This window comes from Ictidomys tridecemlineatus, chromosome 6 (genome assembly GCF_052094955.1).
Source record: "Ictidomys tridecemlineatus isolate mIctTri1 chromosome 6, mIctTri1.hap1, whole genome shotgun sequence".
Taxonomy (NCBI): domain Eukaryota; kingdom Metazoa; phylum Chordata; class Mammalia; order Rodentia; family Sciuridae; genus Ictidomys; species Ictidomys tridecemlineatus.
Window position 1 is genome coordinate 76,004,957 of NC_135482.1, and position 26,209 is coordinate 76,031,165.

Below are 26,209 nucleotides of genomic sequence, written 5' to 3' on the forward strand. Positions count from 1 at the left end.
GGTTGATACAAAATGACTAATGGCTTTGTCACTGTCCTATGGTTTAAAGTAAGTGCCTATCTTGGAGATGCAAAATATCTGGACATCATATTATTCTACTGTAGGTCTTGAGCATCTCATTAATCCCACTCTGACACTCCAGACATCTCCTATAGCTATCAAGAATGCTTATTCAAGTTTCAGTGGCTCCTCTGTGTACTTTTTTAATTGCAGTTTGCTGTTTATAATCAATTTAAAATGGAATTTGGCATTCTACCCCTAAACAATCTCTTCCAGCTAATCAAGAGGAGACGAATGTTGCCCACCACCCCATGATTTCTGGCTGAATTGATTACAGAATGCTTTTGGAAGATCCAGAAATGCAGGAAAGCAAAGCTCAAGGATTTTTTCCCACCCCCACCTAATTTTTGATGTGTAGAAGATGCTGACATATCTTTATATGATTAATATTGATTTGAAAGGACCACATTGTGGAGGTTGTATGGCCTTGTTCTACCTCCCTGTGCTGCTTCTGTTTACAGACTTAATAGTTGACTTTGGCTGATGTTTGCTGATACCTTCAGGAACCAATGTTGACTTCAGAATAACAGACAAGCTCTTCTCTTGGCATAGGGTTTTAGTTCCTCTGCCAGTTCAAATGAGGCTCCCCTTTTGTTGAATGCAACCACAAGCTGCCTCTCCTGATTTCTCTTGGTTTGTAACAGACAAGGCCCAACTGTTTGACATATATCAGTTGAGAGACAAACAAAAGCCTAGACCTAAATCTCAAATGACAAGAGGGAGAAGGTTGCTTCCTTATCAGCCAGTGTCTTATCAAATGCCAACTCTGGTCTTGGAAGGGACTCCGAGTCTGCCTGTCAAGCACTTAATGGACCGGGACTACTTGGAGCCTTACTGCACCATTTATAACATGGTATTAGGAAGCCTGTGATTGGTGAACACAAATCTGCATCTACAATTTTTTGAAACCACGGAGGTGGCCACTATCTCAGTAGGCTGAACTGGTACCATAGCCACAAGGTCTTGTATATAATATACAAATACATTGTGGATCAGTAAGAAATCACTGTCAAATAGGAGCAGCCCTACTTAAAAGAGAAATTTCTGCCACTTCAAATTATATTTTCTTGGTGAAGTGTCTTGAAAAAGTGCACATCGACCTTTTATTTTCTGCCATTCTCGTGTCCTGGTAACTAACTGTAGAGCTGTAATCTTGTACTATAAACATTTCCTGTTGGCTCATCATTTTCCCAGGTCACTTGAATACACATTAGACAATGAGCTTGGATATTCTGTGTTATAACAAACTTCTTTCCAAAGCTGGAAAATGAGGCATATTTGATAACGTACCTGTACACAGCCACACACAGAGACCTAGTTTGGAAAGGCCAGTAGAAATCCTGTTAGAAGCAGTCAGTTCTGATTTTAAATGCTGGTCACAGGTCTGAGTTCTGAATGAAATCCTTGGGTACCCTAATTTTGAAGATTTTGGAAAATTATAGATTATCGTTAAGTTGCCTACTATAATGTCTAACATGCACAGTGAATAGCAGCTAGTATTACCATTTGACATGGCCTGTTCTTTAATTTACCATATGAACTTAAGGTTTCATTAACCTTAACAGACACATACCATTCTTCCTTTGAATAATAGCAAGGTCCCTGATGTGTTGTTTTCTTTTCTGTTTTTCATTGTGACACTCAGGAATGTGTGAGATAAGTGGTCTTAGAGAGGGTCAAGAGTCACAGAGTTGCTATAGATAAGACACCTGAAGTCTGTGACCTCTTGGAGACATACAAAGGTTCAAATTTTGTCTCCCCCACCCCCAATACAAATCACATTGCCAGAAAAATTCTCTCTGGTATCACACACTGGCTGCAGGTTAAGCTGATGCCCCCTCTGAGCCTGGTGAGATAAAGAAATCCAAAAGCCCTGCCTTTCTGTGAAGGGTTCATCTCCTTTATCACTTCCCCCGTCTCCTTAAGGCTCTGGCCCCAACCTTGCAGCCCCCAAGATAAAGACCTGTTTTTTAAAATTGAGTAGCCACAATACATAGCTTATGCTTCCTTAAAGGTACCCACATATTTCTCAAACTTAAGCTATAGTATACCAGGAAAAATGAGCCCATAATTTAGCCAAATTTAAACCATGGACACTAAATTGATTATTTTCCATATGTTATATTAGTAACTGGTAATCATTATCAAGTAACTGCTGTGTTTAGAGACTCATTCTCTTTTCTTTTTCAATAAGATGAACGTTTTGGTATATTTCATTTATAAGTCTGAGATCTTTTTTATATTTAGCCTCCATTGGATTACATATAAGAAACAGTAATAAATATTTTTCAGGACTCAGGGGACACATTTTTAAAGGATCAATTCTGACTAGCCATATTAATTCTCTGATTCCCATAGATTTAAGGATTAGTTCTTGAAAAATACTTTTAGAAAGAGATCATTTTCTACAGTTATTGGTTTTTCTCAGACTGGTACAATAACAAATTACTTTCTGTCTAATGACTTCTATTAATGGGTTAAGAGGTACGAAAAAATCTGCAGTTATCTTTCATATTTGGTAGTTGAGTAAGGTGGGAACTATTTTTAATATGCAGCCGCGAACACTGAAGCAACGGGGTTCCGTGAACTTTCTGTCAGCAAAGTTATCAACTGCCAGAAACCCCTGATAAGTCCCATTTCAAGAAGTAGAGTCTGGATAATACCAGGCTACAAGACAACAGTTAGTACGTGTGAACTGCTAGTACTGCCAAATTGAATTACCATTCTGACCCAAAATAAACACCCTGAAGTTAAACAAAGCTCAGTCGCCCATCTGCAAGGTATGTATTGGGCTTAGCTGATGAACAAGATAGACTTTTTGATTTGTCAAAGCAATTTCAAACTACTGCCATTTCTCCAAGCCAAAGGTTAAAAGGTCAAAGAGAGACTTTAAAGCATATAATAACATTTTCTCGTGGTTGGGGGCATACAGTATTGGCTGAACAAATGACAGAGCTGAATGAAAATGAGATGAGGTTTGCTCTTCTGGGACCACCCTGAGCACAGAATGAAGAATAGCCCTCCTATCCCAATTTTACCACTAATTTGCTGTCACCAGGACAAGTAACTTAAACTCTTTGGAGTACATTTTCTTTTATGTGTAAAACTGGGAGGCAGAAAATGTGCTTTTTCAATTTCTGTCAAGTTTCTTAAGTTTCCATCATTCTTAAAGGACTCCAAGAGAGCACTTAAAGCAATATTGGTTTAAATGATCATTTCTTAACAAAAAGCTACCATAAAAATTCATTTTATTTCCAGTCAACAAACTCATTTTCTGTGTTTTGTTTTGTTTTGTTTTGTTTCATTGACAAGGTGTCAGACTTCTTCAAATACAACAAAATTTAAGGGGTTTGGGGATGTAGCTCAGTGGCAGAGCATTTTGGTTTTGTGAGATTGGCTTATTTCACTTTGCTGAGCATGTGCAAGTGCCTGGCTTTGGTCCTTAGTACAACACAAAATAAATAAATAAGGAAGTGAATCTTTAATTAGAAAAATCACATGAGAACCAAAATCACAGAAAGGATTTTGTTAAAATTAAAAATTTCGTTATATCACCAGGTATGGTGGTGTACACCTATAATTCCAGAGGCTTGGAAGGCTGAGGCAGGAGGATCTCGAGTTCAAAGCCAGCCTTAGCAATGGCTAGGAACTAAGCAACTCAGTGAAACTTTGTCTCTAAATGAAGTATAACACACTAGGGTCAGGGCTATAGCTCAGTGGTTGAGTGCCCCTGAGTTCAATCCTCAGTACCAAAAAAATATTTTTCCTTATATCAATTTAACAACTTTAAATGATTAGTATATTCTAAGTTTTCAGTGTACTAGACTTATCTCCTCAACTATTGAGTCATGAGATTGCCATTTTTGTGGGTTAAAAACAGCCATCAAGAATTGTTAGTTTCACAGAATTCAACTTACAGAGGAGATCTCTCTGGGATCCCCATTTCCTTTAGTTCTTATATAATGCTGGGCATATTTATTTCTTTAAAAGCAGTATTTGAGGGCAGAAAGGCTTTTTGAAATCACACGGTCTGCATCTGTAATGTAATCCCCAAATGCATTACTTTGCTGTTTTCGATAAGCTTCATTTCTCTATAAGGAAGCAACCTCAACTTGTAGACTTGGTTACTGTTTATAGAAGGGTGTCATGCTTAGCAAAATTAGAAATAGGCTAAGTGTGAAGATATTTATAGGTCATGCTTTTGACTCGGGTCCTACACATTGGAAACTGTTTTCTCTGACATCTCTCTACATTTTTAGTTATGTGATCATCACATTTTAAAGCAGTTTGTTTAATATTTATCAAAATTTGTTTATCCTCATACCTACTGATACGGTTGCTTTAAAATTGAGATGTGGAACACACTGGAACTCAAGCAGCCTGTGTATTGCTATCTCTAATGTGCCATATTGTTCTATTTTTTTTATAAATTTGTTTTAATTAGTTATATATAACAGTAGAATGTATTTATGCACTTTGATATTTCATACGTAGATGGATATAGTTTCTCATTTTTCTGAGTGTACATGTTACAGAATCATATTACATATATACATATAGTAATAATGTCTGTCTTTCCTATCCCCATATCCCCTCCACTCCCCTCCCATCACTTCCCTCTACCTAATCTAAGGTAACGCTATTTTTCCCTAGTGTCCCCCCACTTTATTGTGAATTAGCATTCGCGTATTAGAGAAAACATTTGGCCTTTGGTTTTGTGGTATTGGCTTATTTCACTTAGCATGATATTCTCCAATTGCAACCATTTACTGGTAAATGCCATAGTTTCACTCTTCTTGAAAGCTGAGTAATATTCCATTGAGTATATATTTTACATTTTCTTTATCCATTCATCTATTGAGGGATACCTAGGTTGATTCCATGGTCTAGCTATTGTGAATTGAGCTGCTATAAACATTGATGTGACTGCATGACTATAGTATGCTGATTTTAAGTCCTTTGGGTATAAACCAATGAGTGGGATAGTTGGATCAAATGGTGGGTCCATTCCCAGATTTCTGAGGAATCTCCATACTGCTTTCCATAGTGCTTTCACAAATTTGCAGTCCCACTAGCAATGTATAAGAGTTCCTTTTCCCCCACATCCTCACCAACATTTATTGTTGCCTGTATTCTTGAAGATTGCCATTCTGACAGGAGTGAGATAAAATCTTAGAGTAGTTTTGATTTGAATTTCTCTAATTGCTCGAGATATTGGACACTTTTTCCATATATTTATTGATCAATTGTATTTCTTCTTCTGTGAAATGTCTGTTAAGTCCCTTAGCCCATTTATTGACTGGGTTACTTAGGGGTGTTTTTTTAAAATTATTATTTATTTATTAATTTATTTATTGGTGTTAAGTTTTTTGAGTTCTTTATATATCCTGGAGATTAATGCTTTATCAGAGGTACATGTGGTAAAGATAGTCTCCCAATCTGCCATTTGTTCTTTTAATTGCCTCATTTCTACCCTCTCAAAATGGGGTGAAGATTAAGTAAATAATGCTTTGACCTTGGTACTTGAAGTGAAGTAGATAGAAAATGCATTGATGTTATTCTGTGTTGTCTGGATATGTTGAGAAATTGTGTTCAGTTATGACAGCCATTAGGCAGTTGATAATTTATTGGTCTCAGGACAACTGTCAAATTTATACAAATTTGGCATTTCAAAACACTGGAAGAAGCATCAAGTAAAGCTTCAAAGTAAATGCCTGTGGGATGCATGGCCTAAGACGTAGGGTTTCTTGTTTATTTGTCTTAATAGAAACATGAGCTCAGCTGGCCCTGATGGGAGGAAAGTGATGAGAAGGTGTGATGGACTCATTGACTCTCTGGTCCATTATGTCAGAGGAACCATTGCAGATTACCAGCCGGATGACAAGGTAATGTAGCTCATGTGTTGAATCACCTGTTATGACTTACCAAGATGCTTCAGAATATTCTTAGAATAGCTGCACGAGTTTAGATTTATTCACTGACTTGTTTGCTAAGTCTTAGATTTTCCATACATGCTTAGAAATAATAAAACCTATCTAGTCTTATTATTTATTTTTCAGGCCCAAATTTCCAATTATCTGTTTAACACCTAAATGTGGATGTTTCATAGGTGTCCAAATACTAAATGTTCAGCATTAAACTTAAATTCATCTCTTCCCTTTGCCCCTCATTTGATCCTTCTCTGTATAATCCTTAATAATTATCACTTTTCACCCTCCAAAAAGACAGTAATCTCAATAATCTTGGACAGCCTCCCTTGTTTCACATCCCATACCCACTGGGCAACATATCACATTCTACCTCTGAAGTCTTTTAATTCATCCACTCTTCTCTGTGCTAGCATTGCTGTTGAGTATGCATCTTTCTTTCTGGTTGTTGCAATAGTCTCTTAATTGGCCCCTATAAATAATATCACTTCCTGTTATCCAACTCAGCGTGGCTACTAAGTTATGTACCTAAAATATAAAATTGTTCTAGATACACTCCAACAAGTAAACTAGAGGGCTAGGGAAGTAGTTCAGTGGTAGAGCATCTACCTCGCATGCAGGAGGACATGGTCTGTGTCCCCAGCACCTCTAGAGAACAAAGAAAAAGTAAACTGGGAAGCTTCCCCATTGTTTTAAGAAATCCAGCTTCCATATTTTCATTGTTGTACTCATGATCATTTATGATCTAAACTTAGCCTTTCCAGCCATAATCAGTCATTCCCTTTACCCAGATGTCCCTCCCCTGGCCCTGGCCCATCCAAGCATACCCAGTTGCATCAAATAAGCCTTGTAAGAGATGAAGCCCTGGGAAATTGCACTCAAAGGATATCTATATGCATGTGAACAATATTCATATCCTTTTTTCCTCAGGCAACAGAGAATTGTGTGTGCATTCTTCATAACCTCTCCTACCAGCTGGAGGCAGAACTCCCAGAGAAGTATTCCCAGAGTATCTATATTCAAAACCGGAATATCCAGACTGACAACAACAAAAGTATTGGGTGTTTTGGCAGTCGAAGCAGGAAAGTAAAAGAGGTATGTTGGGAGGTCCTGGGCAGAGAGAAGCAGGGAGACCAAAATGAGAATGTATGTGTGTGTGTGTGTGTGTGTGTGTGTGTGTGTGTGTGTGTGTGTTTCTGAGCAATTAATATATGTTAAGCACTATTTTATTTTAAGGTCTTTTAATCCTCATATCAATCCTATGAGGTGTGTATTATTAGTATCTTCGTTTTCCAGGGAGGAAACAGAAAAGGAAAGAAAAGTTTATTAATTTTCCCAGATTAATTCAGCAAATAAGTGGAGGGAATAAAATTGAATTCCCAACAATCTGACTTCAGAAGTGCACTGTGAGCCTCTAAATCATACTGCTGTACACCTTGTAGGTTAGGAAGTAACTTTAGTGCAGTACAAATAGAAGTACGTATGTTGATTAAACATTAAAAGCAGCCCTGATATTTGGCTTTGGGAATTTTGAAAAAAAAAAAAAACTTGAGACACACTAAAATCAAACCTCATAGGAAAAAAAATACATATGTATTTCCATATTGACACGAAAACTGAAAAAATGGGATCTGCCCTGCTCCTCTTTGACATTTGTGAACTTGGAGAACAAATGGTACATTTAGAACCCTGACACAATCCTGGATGTTTTTCTTATCTTTAGAGTGATTTTGACCAATTTAGCTCTTAGCTTAAAAGCAGCCTGAAAACCATTCTAGAAGGACCTGTGCCTAATTCTCTTAATTGTCCCCTCGCTGTGAAATATCAGATTGGGGAGTGCGGGGTGGTGTAGGAAGAAATAGTTACTGTGAGCTAAGAGTTAAGTAATTAGAAATCATACATATTTGCTTTTTAAATTTCTATTTTAGGGTCTTCTTATGCAAATTGTTAGTATTTCTACACAGTATTTCTGGTCTGTTGGCTTGTGTGTAGAATGCAGACATCTCTTGAAGTGCATTAATTCTGGATTCCCTTGTGTGTGTGGTTAGCAATACCAGGATGTGCCAATGCCAGAGGAAAAGAGCAACCCCAAGGGTGTGGAGTGGCTGTGGCATTCCATTGTGATAAGGATGTATTTGTCCTTGATTGCCAAGAGCATCCGAAATTACACACAGGAAGCATCCTTAGGAGCTCTCCAGAATCTCACGGCAGGGAGTGGCCCGGTGAGTACCATGTCCATTCTCCTATTTTTTAAGATAATGACATTGTAGACATACCTACATTAGGTTCAGAGATGAAAAATGAGGTAAGAGCAAAGTTTTCTCACTTCAGTCAAGACAGTTCTCAGGAACTGCCAGAGAGTGTTTCAGCCCTCCAGGACCTTCAGTCCCGCTCAGCTTCTGTAACAGGAGGTCAGACTGTAAGTGCAAGACTTAATAAATATATTTGTGTTGCTCAGTGCTTTTTCAGTTATAGGTCGCAGAATCCTGCCTTAAACAGACTTCAGGGGGAAAAAAAAGTAGAATTTGTTGGCTCTTGGAAGTGAAAAAGTTCAGGACAGGTCTTCTTCTGTCTTGACTAGACTTTGGTACTCCAGTGACGATTATGGCTTTTTCCACCTCTGGGTTCTATTTCCCTCTATTGGTTTTGTTCTCAAAGGCCCTACCCATGTGGTAACAAAGATAACTAGGAATTATTTCAGGCTTACATTTTACCAGCCTGCTGTCCCATAAGAAGAAACTATTTTCCCAGTTGCTCTATTAAGAACTGAGAGAGGGCAAGGGATATAGCTCAGTTGGTAGAGTGTTTGCCTCACATCCACAGGGCTCTGGATTCAATCACTAGCACCACAAAAAAAAAAAAACAAAAAAACCAAAAAAAAACTGACCTGATTTGAGTCTCTTTATCCAGGACCCGTAGGCATGAGGTTATGAGGTTGGTTGGCCACGTCTGGGTAATGTGCCAGGGTCTTGAATTTGGGCAGAACTGGATCACGGCCACTTGTACAATATGAACGAAAATGGTAAAGAAGTGGTTCTCTAATGGAAAACCAGAATGTTATCACCAAATGAAGGAGGAATAAATGCTGGGGAGTCAAAAACAACATATGTCTACTGCAGCAAGGAATTAGAAAGGACATCTGTAGGGCTGGGGATGTAGCTCAGTGGTAGATCACTGGCTAGTGTGCACGAGGCCCTGGGTTCAATTACCAGTACTGCAAAAAAAGGAAAGGAAATTAAAAGGACATCTGTGCTTTCTATTGTGCAAATTCAACTACAAAATAAAGAGTTGATTTTCTTTCCACATGCACTTACTTTATACTAGCAAAGTAAAAAATGCATAAAATGGTAAAAATTTATTCCCCTTTCCATGTATTTTTATGCCAGGTTACATATTTATGGATTCTATAAAAAATATTTGAACTGAGCTTATATTCTTTGCCTTAAGCTTATATTCTTTGCACTGATCATCGAATGATTAAACTTCTCCAGGATAGCTCATTGTATGGCTAATCTTCAATTACCTATCCCCGTAGGAAAAAAACATTCTTATAAGGAACAAAAATGTTATTCAGTCTTTACTTCAAAACCCATATTCGCTTTTAATATTAGTGGAGTTACACAGACGCCTGCTCTCTGTTTTGAATAAAATTGTGAAACAATAAACCAGTATTTGTCTTATCAGCATTGTAGTTCAGAATGCAACCAAACTTTGATCTCTTTGACTTTCAGGAAAGCATACTTATGCCCAGAGAGAAACTGAGGCTCCCTGTTTTCAAGGTGTATGTGGTCTACTAGGAGGAGACACAGCTTAGAAGAGTTGTAACCTGGAGGACTAGGAGTAGTGGTGAGGAAGGTGCCAGGCGATGGGCTGTGTGGGCCATACCGAGAGACCTGCACAAACTTCTGAAGGCAGTGGAGGGTCATGGAAAGGTTAAGCCTGAGGTGGACTATAATCAGATTAAGCTGTAGAAGGATCACTCTAATACAAGGCTTTGAAATCCCCACTGGTGTTTAAGAAAACAGCAGGTTGACCAGCAACATTTGAGTTCCCAATGGAGACTGGAGACCATACATTTGCAGAAGTACCAGTGTGAAAATGCACTATTTGCTCTAGCAATGTTTGGTAATATAAAATCAGAAATGACAAAAAGCTAAAGGAACCCCAAATTGCAGTCTTGGCAAAAGGGTGAAATGGAAGCTAGAATGAGAAGCATGTTGAGGTTATTGGAAAGGTAACATTTGATGTGATGGTCCATGTACCCAATGTAAATAAGAAAGATAAGACAGGGGAGGATTGATGATTTAAGGTGTGAGAAATGAAAGTTGGGATAAAAGGACTGGAGGGTTTTGAGGGGCATGCTGGAGACCAAACCCTGGGGCTCACATGTGCTAGGCAGGCGCTCTACTACTGAGTGATGCCCTTGGCTCAGGTTCTTGATGAGGCTGAAGAGAAACACGTTAGGGAGGGAGAGCAAGGATGGGAAGGTGTGTTCAGCACATAGCATTGCCAGGTTTATGTTTCCAGAGGCAGTGTATCTCTGGGTGAGCACAGGATCTGTGTGATCCACCAGAGCAAGCAGCTGATAAATACAGAAGATGAAAGTCAGTGACTTTGGGGAAGTCTGGGAACTGTGCATGGATAAGAGGTGGAAAGGGCTGTGCACCAGGCTCCAGAGCCTCCAGAGAGAATTCCTCACAATGTCCGAGTTGGATGGAGTAACTGAGAAGAGCAGGGCTTCTGCCTATAGGGAAGAAACAGCCATCTAGACAGGCCATTAGGAAGAGAGAGGAATGCCCAGTCTGTCTCTCAACCTGATACAGGGGAGTTGTACAGACTGAATAGCTTCCTCCCTGGATGGCTATGGCGGGGGGAGGTGGATTCCTCCCAGAGAACATCAAATAGTCTAAGAGAAAGTTCTGCAAGTTAGTGAAAGACAAATTGTGATTCATCCAACAGTAGAACAAACATTTTGAAACAGTGGTAATTAAACATGCTTGAGTTGTATACACTCTGAGAATCTAAAGAAAGTTATGCACTATTTCCCTGAGAATGTCAAATATAAACACAAGAATAGTTTTAGGGATATCCCATCCTCTCCCTGTAGCTTATCCTGGACTCTATATTAAGAACCCCCTGTATAAGATGGAGTGGAGAAATATAAGAAAAAGAGGAATTCAGCTGAGGGCAGGGGGCACACAGTGTTTAGATGAGACAAACAGCAGGCTGAAAAATGTTATGCGAATTTTTGGTGTGGAAGCCCCAAAGTAACTTCAAATAGATTTGAAGTCTAATATGAAGTCACAAACACAAACCAAGGCCTGAATTAGAGGTTTGTTGATGATAGGAAGAGACTATTCAATATTTAGAACCTCTTAAAGGTGATTGCCAACCCAATTCCAAATCCGAGTTGCCTCCAGTGGACCTGGATCTCAACCAGCCACTTGTACATGTTGATTCAAAGCCAAGCCAAGAATTACAGATTAACCTAATAAGCAATACATTCCTTTCTTTAAAAGCCAAACATCCCTTTCAGAATAAACTGGATTTTATTTGGAAATGAATAAGCTTATTGAGATATGTAAACTGCCCAGAAGAAACAGAAAAGATAAATAAGCCATTCACCAGTAAATAAGTTGAAGTGATAATCAAAGACGTCTCCCTTTAAAATGTATTCTCTGCTCAGTTGACTGTCTAGAAGAACACAGATTCCATGTGACCACAAAAGTGAGTGGCTGATGAACAGCTATGTGGATGAATTCTACCAAATCCACAAGGGCAATACAAGAAAAGGAAAGGACAGACCCATTGCATTTATAAATATAAATGGGGAAAAATATAATCGCTAACCAAGTCCAACATTCATTTAAAAATATCGAATGAACTGTTTTTATCTGGTAATTAGATTGAAAACCTAATAAGAATTTTTAAAAAGTATCTTCGGACTGGTTTTATCACTGTTCTAGTTTTTTGTTTTATTTGGTTTTGTTTTGGTGCCAAAGTGTATATCCCCAATCCTTTTTAATATTTTGTTTTGAGACAGGATATCACTGAGTTGTTTAGGGCCTCAATAAGTTGCTGAGGCTGGCTTTGAATTTGCAGTCCTTTTGCTTCAGTCTCCCAAGCCATTGGGATTACAGGTGTGCGCCACCATGCCCAGCTGTCACACACACACACACACACACACACTCTCTCTCTCTCTCTCTCTCTCTCTCTCTCTCTCTCTCTCTCTCTCTCTCTCTCTCCCTCCCTCCCTCCCTCCCTCCCTCTCTCTCTCCCACTCCCCCCTCTTTCTCTCCCTCCCTCTCCCTCCCTCCCTCTCTCTCTCTCCCTCCCTCCTCCTCCCTCCTCCTCCCTCTCTCTCTCTCACTCTCTCTCTCTCTTTCTCTCTTAAGTGGAGTTAGTTTATTTACTTTCCAATATATGTATATTTTTGTTTACTTATTTATTTGCTTATTTTTACTTTCTGCATGCAGAAGAGCAAACCCAGGGTCTCATATTTGCTGGGCAAATAACCACTGAGCTATGCTCTTAGCCCCACAGTTCTAGTTTTTAAAACATCTTCTAGTAATCTACCAAAAAAAAACTTTAATATTACTATGAAATCAAATGCAATAGCATTTATAGGACATCTCACAAAACAGATGCCAACATCAGTAGCCCAGACGGTTGTCCAGAAGGAAAATGGCCTCCAGCATACCCGAAAGATGCTGCACATTGGTGATCCAAGCGTGAAAAAGACTGCAGTCTCCCTCCTGAGGAATCTGTCTCGGAATCTTTCTCTGCAGAATGAAATTGGTGAGTTGGTAAAGTGCCTCATGTCATAGGTACATGTTGAAAATATAAGTGCAGTAAGACATTGTTGCTATCACATTCTTTTTGCAGTGATGAACTAGAAATGTGAGTAAAGGGCAGAAGGTGGTAAGTAGGTCTGGCTTTTGTGCCATATAACATCAAGGGCAGACTTTCTTACTGGTCTCAAATTAGATTGCTCTTAATACACAGACTTTTAGTTTGCTTTAATTACTTACAGAGGAGAAATTTTAAACCGTACTAATATTTCACTAGATAAGCAAGATGTTTGACATTTTTCATCCTTCAGCCATGCCTCTCAGTGAAGTCTTTTTAAATTACGTAGATATTGTTCAGGATATTCCCCATTTGACCTGCTTACGCGCCACTGTTCTAGAACATCAAGAAAACATACACGGTGGTTGTTTACCTTAGAAGGTTGGCAGTGTGTTGGACTGGAAAAGGAAAGAATAGACAGGTAATCACAAGAAAAAGACAAAAGGAACCTGAATGTGGCAGATTTGGCATAGACGTCTTTAGAATAGATACAATGAAACCTAGTTGCCTTTTGTTGTTGTTGTTTGAAAGACTGCATTTCTGATGATGATGATTACGATGGTAAGTTATCATAACATAATTTTTCATTCATTTGCTTATACCAGGAAATATTGGATAAATGCTTGTTAAATCCGGTAAAAATATGTAAAATGAGATAAAAGGAAGACAATGCTAAAATTATGCATACTTTCTAATGCTCCATAAGTTGATCATTTCTAACAACCTAAATTCAGTTTTTCACAAAAGTCCACTAAAATTATAAGCAAATTTTTATTTGTTTCTCTTAATGGTTAAGTTTTGGAATCTGCACACACAAATAACCCAGGGATATTGAAGTCTGCTGTGTGGTTTAGTCACATCATTTTTAAAGACTAGCCAGCAGCACACTTGACAGGAGGTTTTGTACAATAGTTTCAAGCCCATTATAAATATAAGGAGAGCCTGGAAATTTCCACTGAATCTAAAAGAAGCCTTGCCATGGGCATTCTCAAAATTATGAAAGTGCTCTTCCTATTTGCCTTTTGTGGGCTTTTGTGCTAGCTTCTATAGAGGTATATTATCCTTTAGCTTTTTTTTTTCCTTTGCCCATATAAAACATTGACTCCATCTCTAGAACATTGCCAAGGAAAATAACTGTTGTGCACATTTGCACGTACCTTTGGGACAGAAATGCTGTGAGTTTTTGGTCCTCTAAATGTTGGAAAGGTGTTGTAACACTGCTAAGCCTCACTCTAAGAACAAGAGAGAACAGATCTCAGCAAGATAAATACTGTTTTAAAATTCCATATTGGTTTTATGTAACATATTATTTTGATTCTGAGTTTTAATAGCCAAGAATGAGTGAAAATCTGTTAGAATACATCCTTTGAGTTTCTCATGAGAGATTTCTATGCCAGGGAACTTTCCATGTGCCAACCTGGAATGAAGTTATCACATTTTACTTGAGTTTACAGAAAAAAAAAAAAGTGAAACATTTTTTCTCAAAAACTTGAAGATAGGCAACATGTCAGAGAGAAGAGATGGATTGCATGCCACAAAGTTACTACTTTGCCAACCCATGTCACCTTAGCTAGTCACTTAACTGCTGCACACCAAGGGAGATGAGTAATTACTGCCTCATGGTGTTTTTCCAAGGATCAAATTAAGTAATGTGTGTATAAGCCCTGGTAAGTGGTAGACATCTCAACAATTCCAGTTCACATTAGTGTTTTCAGATATCCAAATATTAAAGATCTACCAGGCCCACAGTCCACTCTGGAATATAGATATATAGATATCTACTGTGTGTGTTTGTGGAGAGGGAGAGAGAAAGAAAAATGTAGATATGGATATAGATATACACCCTCCCGTATTTTTTTTTTTTAGAGAGAGAATTTTTTAATATTTATTTTTTAGTTCTCAGTGGACACAACATCTTTGTTGGTATGTGGTGCTGAGGATCGAACCCAGGCCGCACACATGCCAGGCGAGCACGCTACCGCTTGAGCCACATACTTTTTTGTGGTATGAATTTTCTAATAAAAATAAACATGATAGAAAATGTTAGATTCTAATTCCTTTATTTGCCACTTCTCCTTAGCCATGACCCTGAATTCTGACCTTAACTTTGATCTACAGAGGTGGACACTCATGGCACAGTAAGGAAGAGAAGGTGGGCAAAGTTCTCAAGTAGACAGCCTGGGTCTCTGCTGCCATTGCTGTAGCCTCAAAGAGATTGATCCGGTGTTTGTTGTGCAGTGGTCTTGGGCTTATCTCCATATTATTCAACTAAATTCAGTGAAAGGAAAGTTCATGTTCTCAAGGTCTTTGATACTGTGGTTTAACTTATTGAAAGGAGGAAAGCTGGGGCTGGGCATAGGGCTCAAGCGGTAACGTGTTCGCTTGGCATGCGTAGGGCGCTGGGTTCCATCCTCAGCACCACATAAAAAATAAATAAAATAAAGATGTTGTGTCCACTGAAAACTGAAAAAAAAAAAGAGAAAGCTTCTGATAATAACAAGCATCTATTTAGAGCTTACTGTGGGCAGGGCACAGTTAATACACAGTAGCTCACTAATTCCCTAAAAAAAGAAAAGAAAAAAAAAACTGTGAAATAGATACTGTTATGATACCTAATGTACAAATTAGGGAAATGCAACACTAAGAAGATAAGTAGCTTGTTAAGGCTCAGAGTCATTAAGTACCAGAGCAGGACTCAAACTAAAGAAGTCTGGCTCCAGAGGCTGAGCTCTGGGATTTTAACACTATGCCATGATGATTAGACATAGTAGTGTTTAGGCCTTTAAGCAGAAAGCATGTCTTACCTGCCAATCAGGTCTGGTCATGATCTAATGACAACATATCATTCATTTTATTGAGTACTCATTTTATTGAGTACCTCTCTGTTTCAGGAATAATGAGTGATGCTAGAAACACAGAAAAAAAAGGTAGTTGTAGTTAAGAAACCCATAGTCCCACTTGAAATTCAGACAGGCACATAACTAATTATAATCCAGTAATAGAAACACATGGTTCAAGGTGCCACATGAATACAAGAACAATAAGATATTTGTTACACATCCATAATAAACACAACACTGTATTAAGGAGCTGTGGGGAATAGCATGAGCTACAAAAACATGCTCTCAGTCTTGAAAAGGAGATCCTGAATAGTTAGAGAAAAAAGAAGAAAACATATGTGTAAAGAATTATTACAAAATTTAAGTACAAATTTATTTATATTGCCCAAAATATTTAGACCTTGGGACAAATCATAGTGAAATCTTCAAATATTAATACCTCTCTTGCTACTATTTAAAAAAGCTGAACTTAACATTCTAACAAAGAAGTTACACAGATGGTGGAAAAGAATATTTAAAATTGTTCATTTCTCTTTAAGATAGTGGCTTATCTAAGTATTGAAAAACCTCTGAGCCAGACGTGTTGATGCATGCCTATAATCCCAGTGGATTGGGAGGCTAAGGCAGGAGGATCCCAAATTCAAAGCCAGTCTCAGAAAAAGTGTGGTGCTAAGCAACTCAGTGAGACCCTGCCTCTATATAAAATACAAAATAGGGCTGAGGATGTGGCTCAGTGTTTTGAGTTCAATCCCTAGTACCATCCCCACCAAAAAAAAAAAAAAAAAGAAAGAAAGAAAGAAAAGAAAAGAAAAACCTCTGGGAAGTACAGATAATTTTTGAAACAAAATTTAGGTTCTCATTAATACTATTGTAAAAACAGTTTTTATTAACATTTTAGTGTAGTTCTCATATGTTTTCTTTTATAGAATCAGGTATACCCATAAGTCCTGATATTTCACATAGAATATTAATACAAACATTTTCCTGTTATACATGCTTAACAGATGTGTTTTGGAATGTATAGGGTTCTTTACATGTATATTTTAGCTAATCATATTCCTGTTATTTGGCTATTTAGGCTTTTATAATTTTTCACTCATATATAATACAATCAGAAAGATCACTGCAGAAAACTTTTTCTATTTTTAAAGTGAGTCTCTCAGGTGTATTCCCCGAAGTGGAATTACTGAATTGAAGAATATGAAAATTTTTAGATTCTTGTCACTTTTGACAAATTACTTTGTGAAAAAATTCTCAATAAGCTGAGCATGGAACATCTTCAAATGTTTAAATTTGATTATTAGAAAAGTTACTTCTTATTTGTTGAGGAACTGTGTTTCCTTTTTTTTTTTTAATGTCTTTTACTCAAAATGTATTAGGATCTTGGGATTAAGAAAAATCTTCCTAATCAAGTGTCTTTTCTGTCATCTTGTAGCCAAAGAAACCTTACCCGATTTGGTGTCTATAATTCCCGACACAGTCCCAAGTAATGACCTTCTCATTGAAACTACAGCCTCCGCCTGTTACACCCTCAACAACATAATCCAAAACAGTTACCAGAATGCACGAGACCTTCTGAACACAGGGGGCCTGCAGAAAATCATGACCATCAGCGCAGGCGACGCGTAAGTCCTTCAGTATCTGCCCATCAGTCTCCCGCTTCCCTACCACCTCCCCAGTGTAAGTATTCTAGTTGTGAATGTGCCTTTGATGAGTACCACAGGCAGAATGGCTACAAACACAATCACAAAACTGGCCCAGACTGTCCAGTGATGAGGCAAGTGAAGAACTGAATCAGCCAACCCACATGGTTGTCCATTCTCCTCTAACCATCAAGAGAGGGCCAAACTCTATACCTTCTCTTGGCAGTGTATTCCAGCATTGTATCGACCTCATGAATTCGTTCCCCAGCACCACCACTGTGATCTAAGAGAAGCAGAGGCAAGGTTGGATCCTGTGGCAGCTTAGACTGAGCAGTGAGAGCAGTGGATGGCAGCTGCCAAGAAATTTTTGCTTTCTCAGTTTTCCCCGTCACATCCCTTCCACATCTGATTCCCTTTTTGCAAATAGAAGTCCCAATCCTGTAAATCATCTCCCATTCCTAATTCTGGGTATAACTGAATTATTACTATTCGTTAATTTAGAGTGATGGATGGGAAGGAACATAAAAACTATTGTCTCTTTCTCTTCATACAATTCTCTCAGAATTGTTTGACTTGTTATCTTCCTACAAATACAAGATTTTTTTTTTCTTTTTTAATGCTAGAGTTTAAACCCAGGGCCTGGTACATGTTAGGGAAATACCCTACCACTGAGCTACATCCCCAGCCTTATAAGTTATCTTTGTAAATAACCAGGGGAAAAAAATGTCATTATTGCCTAATTTTAATTAGTAAACAGACTTTACCTGTAGTGGACCAATGTGTGTTCAGCCATATGGAGGTGAGAACGGGGGTCTGGGATATCCAGGAATGAGCAGTCATCCCCTCCAGTGCCTCCCTGCCCAAGGCTCTGCAGCCTGCCTCTGGCAAAGCTCACGAGGAAAAAGTATCACAGAGCCAGGTGATCAAAAACAAGCCTGGAGCCCTGGCTTGAATATCATTTCCCAAAAAACAGAGAGCATTCACCTCTTCCCAGAGCCTGACAGGTAGCAGTTACCTTTGTGGGAAAAAAAATGAATTATTACTACAAAACAGAAACAACTCTTCCAAGTTGACACTTAAACTCTAAGCAAACCTCCCTCAGGTGGTAAATACATACTAAGGTAGTATGATTTTAATTAATTGAGTATTCGGATATAATAGTTGTTGCCCTTAGGAATACAACATCACTTTTGGACACTTCTAATAGCTTAGCAAGTTAGGGGGATGTACTACTGTCACTTGTGTGTTGCCCTGAAGGTCTGCTTATGAGTGGGTCCTCACATGACCTCTCAAAAAAAAAAAAATCAACAGGCATTCTGTTTTTCCTGCTGTTCTTTCCCAATTGAGTGTTAAATATCTGACCTATCATTAATGAGCTAGCCTGGGAACTCATTATCATCTACAACATTACACCTTTGGATAAACGAGTTCCCAAGTGCCAAACAACCAACTTTTAAACAAACTTTATAAATATAACCACCCTGCAATTTAAGAACTTTTTATGGTTTGGGGTATGAGAGACTCATAGCTTTCATGGATTTATTTATATTCAGTTATCACGTACTAAAAATCAGGGCTGGCAGGAAGGAGCAAGGATTTCAGCTGATGATTGACCTCAGCGTGCTCCTCTCCCCACAGCCTGGCTTTCTGGATTCTTGCTTGCATGTTTACAACTCCTGTGATGTGGAAGAGGGACAGAAAAAAAACATAACCTTTGTTTCTTTGTTTAAAAAAAGAAAATTCAAAAAAAATAAAAGAAAAAAAAAGAAAATTCAACCATGTACTAATGAGGTGTTGGGAGAGAAAGAGATCCAAGAAGGCACTGATCTTTGGTCAGATATAGGAAATTGAGGTTACATTTAAAAGGGAACATCAAAAACAAATATCAGTGTCAACTTCAGTGGTGACTTGGATTTAAAACAGTCACGAGTTCTCCATTTATTCTAAGACATAAAGTGATTCTGAAACCATTTTAACAAGTGCTGCCACAAGAATTTCTTTTATTAATTAACAGCCACTGAGTCTATGAGGTATGTATGTATATCCAGTCGTACATTCCTACATTGATGTTTAATAAATACATATCATAAATATACAAATGTAAATTGTATTCTATTAGTAAATTCAAGGATTTGTAACATGTCTACGGATGTATTCCTTATAAGTATTAGGAATTTTCTCTATAAAATACTTATTATTAGCACAGCCCTAGTGGTTTAAAAAGATTAAAATAACAACTAAAGGTAAGGGCTGGGAGGCGCTCAGTGACAGAGCACTAGACTAGAGTGTGTGGGGCCCTGGGTTCCATCCCAGCACCACAAATAGAGAGCAAGAGTGGTGCATCATCTCCCATTCTCAGCCACCTCCTTTGGCTGCCAAAGCAGTGATTGAAAACACAGAATATGGGAAGGCAACATCCAAACCCCCTCACACATCTTGCCCTGTGCTTTTCTTTCCAGCTATGCCCCCAGCAAAGCCAGCAAGGCTGCCTCTGTGCTGCTGTATTCTCTGTGGGCACACACGGAGCTCCACAACGCCTACAAGAAGGTAAGAACGCTGACGGCCAGCATGTCGCAGTTACAGAGCCAGGTGACCGTGACCTGCCTGGCACTAAACCACTAGAAAACTGCATTTTCTTATGTGAGAATTGTGTTGCCTTTCATGTTTCTGTCTGTTTTTTCCAAAGGCTCAGTTTAAGAAGACAGATTTCGTCAACAGCCGGACTGCCAAAGCCTACCACTCCCTTAAAGACTGAGGAGGATGAAAACTTAACCTCAGATATTTCAGCCTCACTATACTCAACTGCAAAAAGCCCCAAAGGAAAACACCTATTTTTCTACAACCCAGCCCAAGAAACCTCAAAAAGCATGCCATGTTTCTATCCTTTTCTATTTCCATGGTCCCCAGAATGCAGAAAACAAATAATCAGGACATAATTTTGGTAGGCTTCCAGGAGATTTTTGCAAGTGCTCCACCAGGAGATAATGGCAACCAGTTCTGCGTTACCCTCTACAAAAGCCATCTTGGTTATCCAGGCCTATGGTGCGTGGCCTTCTAGAACCAAAATGTGAATTCATGTGGCAGTTAACAGAATACATAAGGAAAGAAGCTGTTGTATTACTAGAATTTTAAAAGTTTGATTTACACTTGTATTCCTTTTCTGGTTTCCAGTTTTTATCATTCATCTTCACATTGCTTCATCATTGAGCCACAAGTGTATTATTCTGCAGTATTGAAACAGATCAGAAATGCAAGAAATATTTGCAGAGTTATCCAGAAGAAAGTGTAATGGCAAAATTGTTTGTTTACTTTGAGCTTATTTTTATCCTCTTGGGTTTTTTTCCCCCCACCCTGATTTTAAATGAATTTAAGAAGTTTAGATTACAAAGCACATATGACTGACTATAAAAGAAAGAAATTGAGAGGAAGTGAGTATACCAAATTTAAGATTTTTTTTTCCATAAAGATAGGTAACTAAGGTTATAAAATCCAGTGTTCTCCCTAAGTGCTAAGTAAATGAGATTTTTGCTAAAGGAAATACTTTGCCTACAACACCACTATTAAATGCAAATTTCTTCTAACTAGTGGCATTCGGTACCATCTATTTCCTGTGCTTTTTCAGCCACTGCATTGGGCTGGTGGAAGAATGGACTCCACTCCTGAGTTCTAAGAGGAACCACAGGGATCCCTTAGACTGCTGGGCCAGCTTTGGGCACTGAAACAGCTCTAATGAGTCACTATCAAGCAGCCCAACTTTGTCCAACATTTAAAAACTAGCACAAAACCACTAAGTCTTCTGTGATCTTCCTCAGGCCATTATCTTAAGCCAAGAAAACTCTAGAGGAAAAAAGTGAAGAGGTTGAGGAGAACTGAGAAGATGTCAAGGCCATCCAGAAGCGACTTGAGAAGCACTGACTAATCAGTGCTTAGAAGGCTAATCATGTCTAGTAAAGTAAATCTGCACAAAATGTTGTTTTAAATGGGCTGTGATTAAAACATTCAGAGAATTAGTCTTCAAGGCTATAATTCTGTTATATTTTGTTGCTTTGGAAAAGTCTAACAATGTTTGTCATAAAAAAGTAAGAGAAGACTCCTTCGGATCATTTTGGCCAGGAAAAAAAAAATGTAATAGAAAATAAATTCTTATTTCCAATTAAAATGTGTATGTAAGTCTTTATATTTGTAACTTAAACATTTTTTTGACTGTTACAACTCAGTGAAGACTACTAGGTTACTAACTCAGGTCAAACTGAAATTATTTAGATGTCCATTTTTTAAATACTATAAGAGAGAATTTATATCTCTTTTCCAGATTTCTAACAATAAGCATTTGGAGTTTATTTCTCCAGGTAATTGATGTATGTTCAAAAGTTCCTGTGTTTTGGGGAGCATTAATAGAGACCTTAATAATACTAAATACAGAATGAGGCAAAAATAACATTGCCTGCATAGGTATTTATATGTATATGATTTGTTTACCTTTCTATATGACAGGAGAGTCGAGGATTTGACCTTGTAAACTTCAATTACTTTTAAATATCTTCTTATTATTACTATTTCTTTCCTAATTAGAGTCCTAAATTCTTTATCAAGGAACAACCTGTAAGGGCTGGGGTTGTAGCCCAGTGGTAAAAAGCACTTGCCTTGTATGCATGAGGCCCTGGATTCAATCCTTAGCACCACATAAAAATAAATAAATAAAGATATTTTAAAAAGAAAAAATGAAGAAAAAAAAAAAGAAACATCCTGTAAGAATACAGGACTAGCTAGTAACTAAACTATATAAAAATGGAAACATACAAACGTGCTGGCTATTGTTAGATTTAATATGTTGAAGGGGTCTGTGTCCATGAAAAGACGGGCTATATTTGATCCTCATATCCTGCTTTGTCCCTCTGTTTGCAAACATTTCCCTCCTTTACTATTTGTGAACACCTTTGAGGGAAATCCTTATATGAGTGAATATCAGTTTGGACCATAGGTCTATATACAAAGCTCTTTTTTCTTTTTCTGTATGTCCCTGATTATGCCCATGCCATCAAAGGAACTAACAGGCTTTCTTATTTATTTTACTAAGAATTCCAAAGGGTTGATTCTATGTCGATAATTCTTAATGGTCTTTTGGAATATGGGTAGTTGCCACCTTAGATTCCATTACTGGAAACATCTGTTTCTACCTGATGGAAATAACCAAAGGGTTATCTGACAAGATAAAGAGGGGATTAACATGTCCAGTGGGAAAATAAGCAGGAGGAGAAAAACCACTTTAAAACCAATTTTACCACTCTCTGAAGAAGCAATTCCTCACATAAAACAGAAAATTGAACATGTTTAGGAATTTACAGACACTATAGGTAGTGAGATTTCTTCTAAATAAATATGTAATAAACACTGCATTGTAATGAGGAGGACTTTGGTATATGTACTTCGAACAAAATTGCAGAAGAAACCTCAAATCACATAATCGTGGGATTAGGAAGGAATTTAGAAAGCATCTGGTCAAGTCCTCCTTAAAGTATCTTCTTGCGTCAAAAGAGACCCAGTTCTTATTAATGTGAAAGCAGAGAAACAATTACACATAGAACTAAATACCCAACAAGACCTCTAACTGGTCCTTTTTAAGATTCAGTGACTGTTGCATTGAAGTATTTATTGTGCAAGAAAAGAAACAAAATTTTAAAATAAAACTTGGCTCTAAGGTTAACTTTTTTAGTTTAACAGTGTTCCTGACAGTTTCACCACTTATGAAATAAATTCAACCTTTTAAGGTCTCTCAGGAAAATTCTTTTTGTGATACCATGTTTAGGAAACAGAGATCCAAATGCCATATGGTAGCATAAGAGCTGTTTAAAGTCTGAGCAGAAGGGAAGGCGTTCTGAAAACCATAGCCTTTGAGACTCAGTTAAAGTCCAGCAGTATTTAGCCTGGAGAAGGCATCCCACTTAGCACTTTGTGTTCTCTGGAAGATCTCTGTGTGGAAGATGGCAGTCTTATTCTGACACAGTGCCAGGTCAACAGGTGGAAGTTTCTGTGAGCCTAGCTTTGGATAAGGTGGGAAATGCTGAGTCCTCCTCACAGCCTCCCCATAAAGTACAGATTTTCTTTATCCATGGGAAAACCCTGAAACAGGCATTGAGTCCCATTCCCAAAGTCACAGCTAGAAAGTGCAGAGGATCTATATGAAGCCAGTCCTCTCTGGGGGTCTCCTGCAAACCCAGTGAAAAACTCATGTCTCCATGCTGATGAACTGGGGGGGTGGATCTCTTTGGCTTTGCTCTTTGGAGAGAAATGACTACAGTATTGCATCACATCTAAGAGGACTGACTAAACAGCCAGGCTGAGTTCAAATTGTAATTTGTCTCTTCTTAGCTGGGATTTCTTATTCTTACTGAGCCTGAGTTTTCCTTGCCTATGATATGTAAGTGATGGTAGCATTCATCTCACTGCGTTGTTCTGAGGATTAACTTTTAATAAATACAGACCATGTAAAACAGTGCCTGGCAGTATGTACTCAATAAATTCTAGCTAAATAATTTGGAGTTCCTTAGAGGTCTCTGCTTTTCTTTTTTAATTCATCTCTTGAATTTCTTTTTGCAAATATGGCTGGTTCCGCTAAAAACCCCAACACTTCTCACCCAGCCATTTCTTTCTCTCCCTCTCTTTCCTCTCCCCCTTCCCCCCAAACCCCACCACACACACACACACACACACACACACACACACACACACACAGGCTCACCCCTTCATGGGCTAGGTAGAAATGAGGAAAATAAATATAGGTCAGGCCAGCAATTCTGAATGCCTGCTCCTCAGAACATGAACACTTTGTGGGTTTTTAACTGTTACATGAAAAGAACTATCCCACATTTAAATAAGTTTGAGAAAGGCTGAGTTATAGAAAGATCAAAAGGTTCTTGACTACAGAACTTCCTGGAGTCCCTCATGCCAGCATGCATTGAGAAATCTCCAAGGAGTGAATCAGTAAGCCCATTTTTTTTTCTTCCATAACTCTTGAAGCTGTGCCTTTGTTATAAATACTTCAACCGACAGAGGCAAAAGAATGAAAGGTGTTTGATTTTTATCTGGTCCCTGGTCCAGTTCGTCAGACTCAAGTCTCAACTACTAATGAACCAACCATACCTGTGGCTAGTCTTGAGCAATCTCAGTAAAATCTAAAAGTCAGTGATCTCAGTAGATTTCTAGAACCATTTATTAACATTTTGTTTCATGCTCACCTGGAATGCTGCTAATCTACAGGCAGAGGGTAGCTATCAGCCCAGAGAAGTAGGTCAAGGCCACAACAGATGAATGTTGGTCAGCCTCTACCAGGCTAATCAGACTTTCCCATAAATCTCACATCTGTCAGCAGGTAAATCTCTTAGAAGCCTGAATTTTGTGTGTAAACTGCTAATAATACATCTGGCAAGGAATTAAAAACAAGTCCAAACCCTTGCAGTTTTCTTACAACCATAAAAGATATTCTTCCCAATCCTTAGGGCGAATTTTTTTCTTTTTTTTTTTAAGGCAAAAGTTAGGGTTTTCCATTTTTAAATACAACTTTCAACATACATGACTTGCAAGCCAGGCACAGTGGTGCACACCAGTAATCTTAAGATACTGGAGAGTTTCGGGCAGGAGGATTACAGGTTTAAGGTCAGCCTCAGCAATTTAGTGAGACCCTGTCTACAAAATACAAAATAAAAAGGGCTGGGGATATAGCTCAGTGGTAGAGCTCTCCCTGGGCTCAATCTCCAGTACAAAAAAAAAAAAAAAAGATACATATTACTTTGAATTCCTAGTCCTGGAGTTGATAAAAGTGTGACTATGAGGAAGGGCCTCTCAGATCTTGGTGAACCAACTTTCATCCCAATTTCTATAATATCTTTTCTTCAACTGAGAAATGAAATTCAGAATAGGTTGCTCTTAAAACCAAGAATTAGTTGGTGTGAGAAGCAGGAAATTGTTAAGATACCTGCAATGTTAGCCAGAAGAAATAGAATTAATGACAGTCAAGAAAAACAACCCATGGCAACTGCATATTAAGTAGGGAAAATTCCAAGATTCAGAATATTGACAAAATTTTCCCTTAGAAACTTTTGTTTGTTTTGCCCTTTGATCTAACTGAGGATTTTCAAAGTCCTAATTTTAAAAGTAAAAATAATCTATTTTAATGGTATTGCTTTAGCAGCTCTATATAAGAATTACGTGTGACCATAGTAAGTAACACATTCCCATCTTTTATGGTAGTGGTTCAATACCTAACGTGACCCAATTCCACATCTCACGTTGTATTTTTTCCTTCTTTAATTTATCACTTAAGATGGTTCATTTACATTCAAGTAACAAAAAAAGGTCAAAATAGCTCAAGCAATAAGTTGTGTTTATCTTGCATAACAGGAAGATCAGGATCAGGCTTGGCTATTGCAGTTGTCCATTTATAAGTACAGTTTTATTTTTAAGAACCCAGATTCTTTGTCTTTCTACTCTCTCATGCCCTACATGTTATGTTGGCTTTTGCTCTCTGAGTATCTCTTATAAAATGGTAGCAGCCTCTCCAAATATCCCATCCTCAGAGCCCATTCACAAGCTAGAAGAGCAAACAGTCCTCTCTTGCATTCTTTTTTTAATAAGTACAGAAAATTTTCCTAGAAGTCCCCATGAGACATCTCTCATTCATTTTTCATTGTCCAGAATTACATTATATGTCCATTCCCAAGCCAGTTCCTGGTAAGAAAAAATGAAACCACTAATCCTATGAACCAATCACCCTTCACTCAAGACTGGACTTGCCCACACTCCATAGAATCATGAAAGGTGAATACTTGAAGGAAGTCAGGATTTTATTGAACAAGGATGGGGGAAAGGCTACAGAGTAGTCAAGCAACAGTAT

At 38.1% G+C, this 26,209-nt stretch overlaps 1 protein-coding gene across 1 annotated transcript in view; it reads left to right on the forward strand.

The window, feature by feature from the left end:
• The window catches only part of Pkp2 (plakophilin 2), a 76,290-nt gene extending 54,812 nt beyond the window's left edge, over positions 1–21,478 (forward strand). Inside the window, exons 7-13 of the mRNA XM_005334033.5 lie at positions 5,828–5,945; positions 6,918–7,082; positions 8,036–8,209; positions 12,632–12,785; positions 17,112–17,301; positions 19,779–19,866; positions 20,006–21,478. Coding sequence (XP_005334090.1) covers positions 5,828–5,945; positions 6,918–7,082; positions 8,036–8,209; positions 12,632–12,785; positions 17,112–17,301; positions 19,779–19,866; positions 20,006–20,074 — 958 coding nt within the window. The 3' untranslated portion in view covers positions 20,075–21,478. The remainder of the gene's footprint in view (positions 1–5,827; positions 5,946–6,917; positions 7,083–8,035; positions 8,210–12,631; positions 12,786–17,111; positions 17,302–19,778; positions 19,867–20,005) is intronic.
• Positions 21,479–26,209: the final 4,731 nt, after the last annotated feature.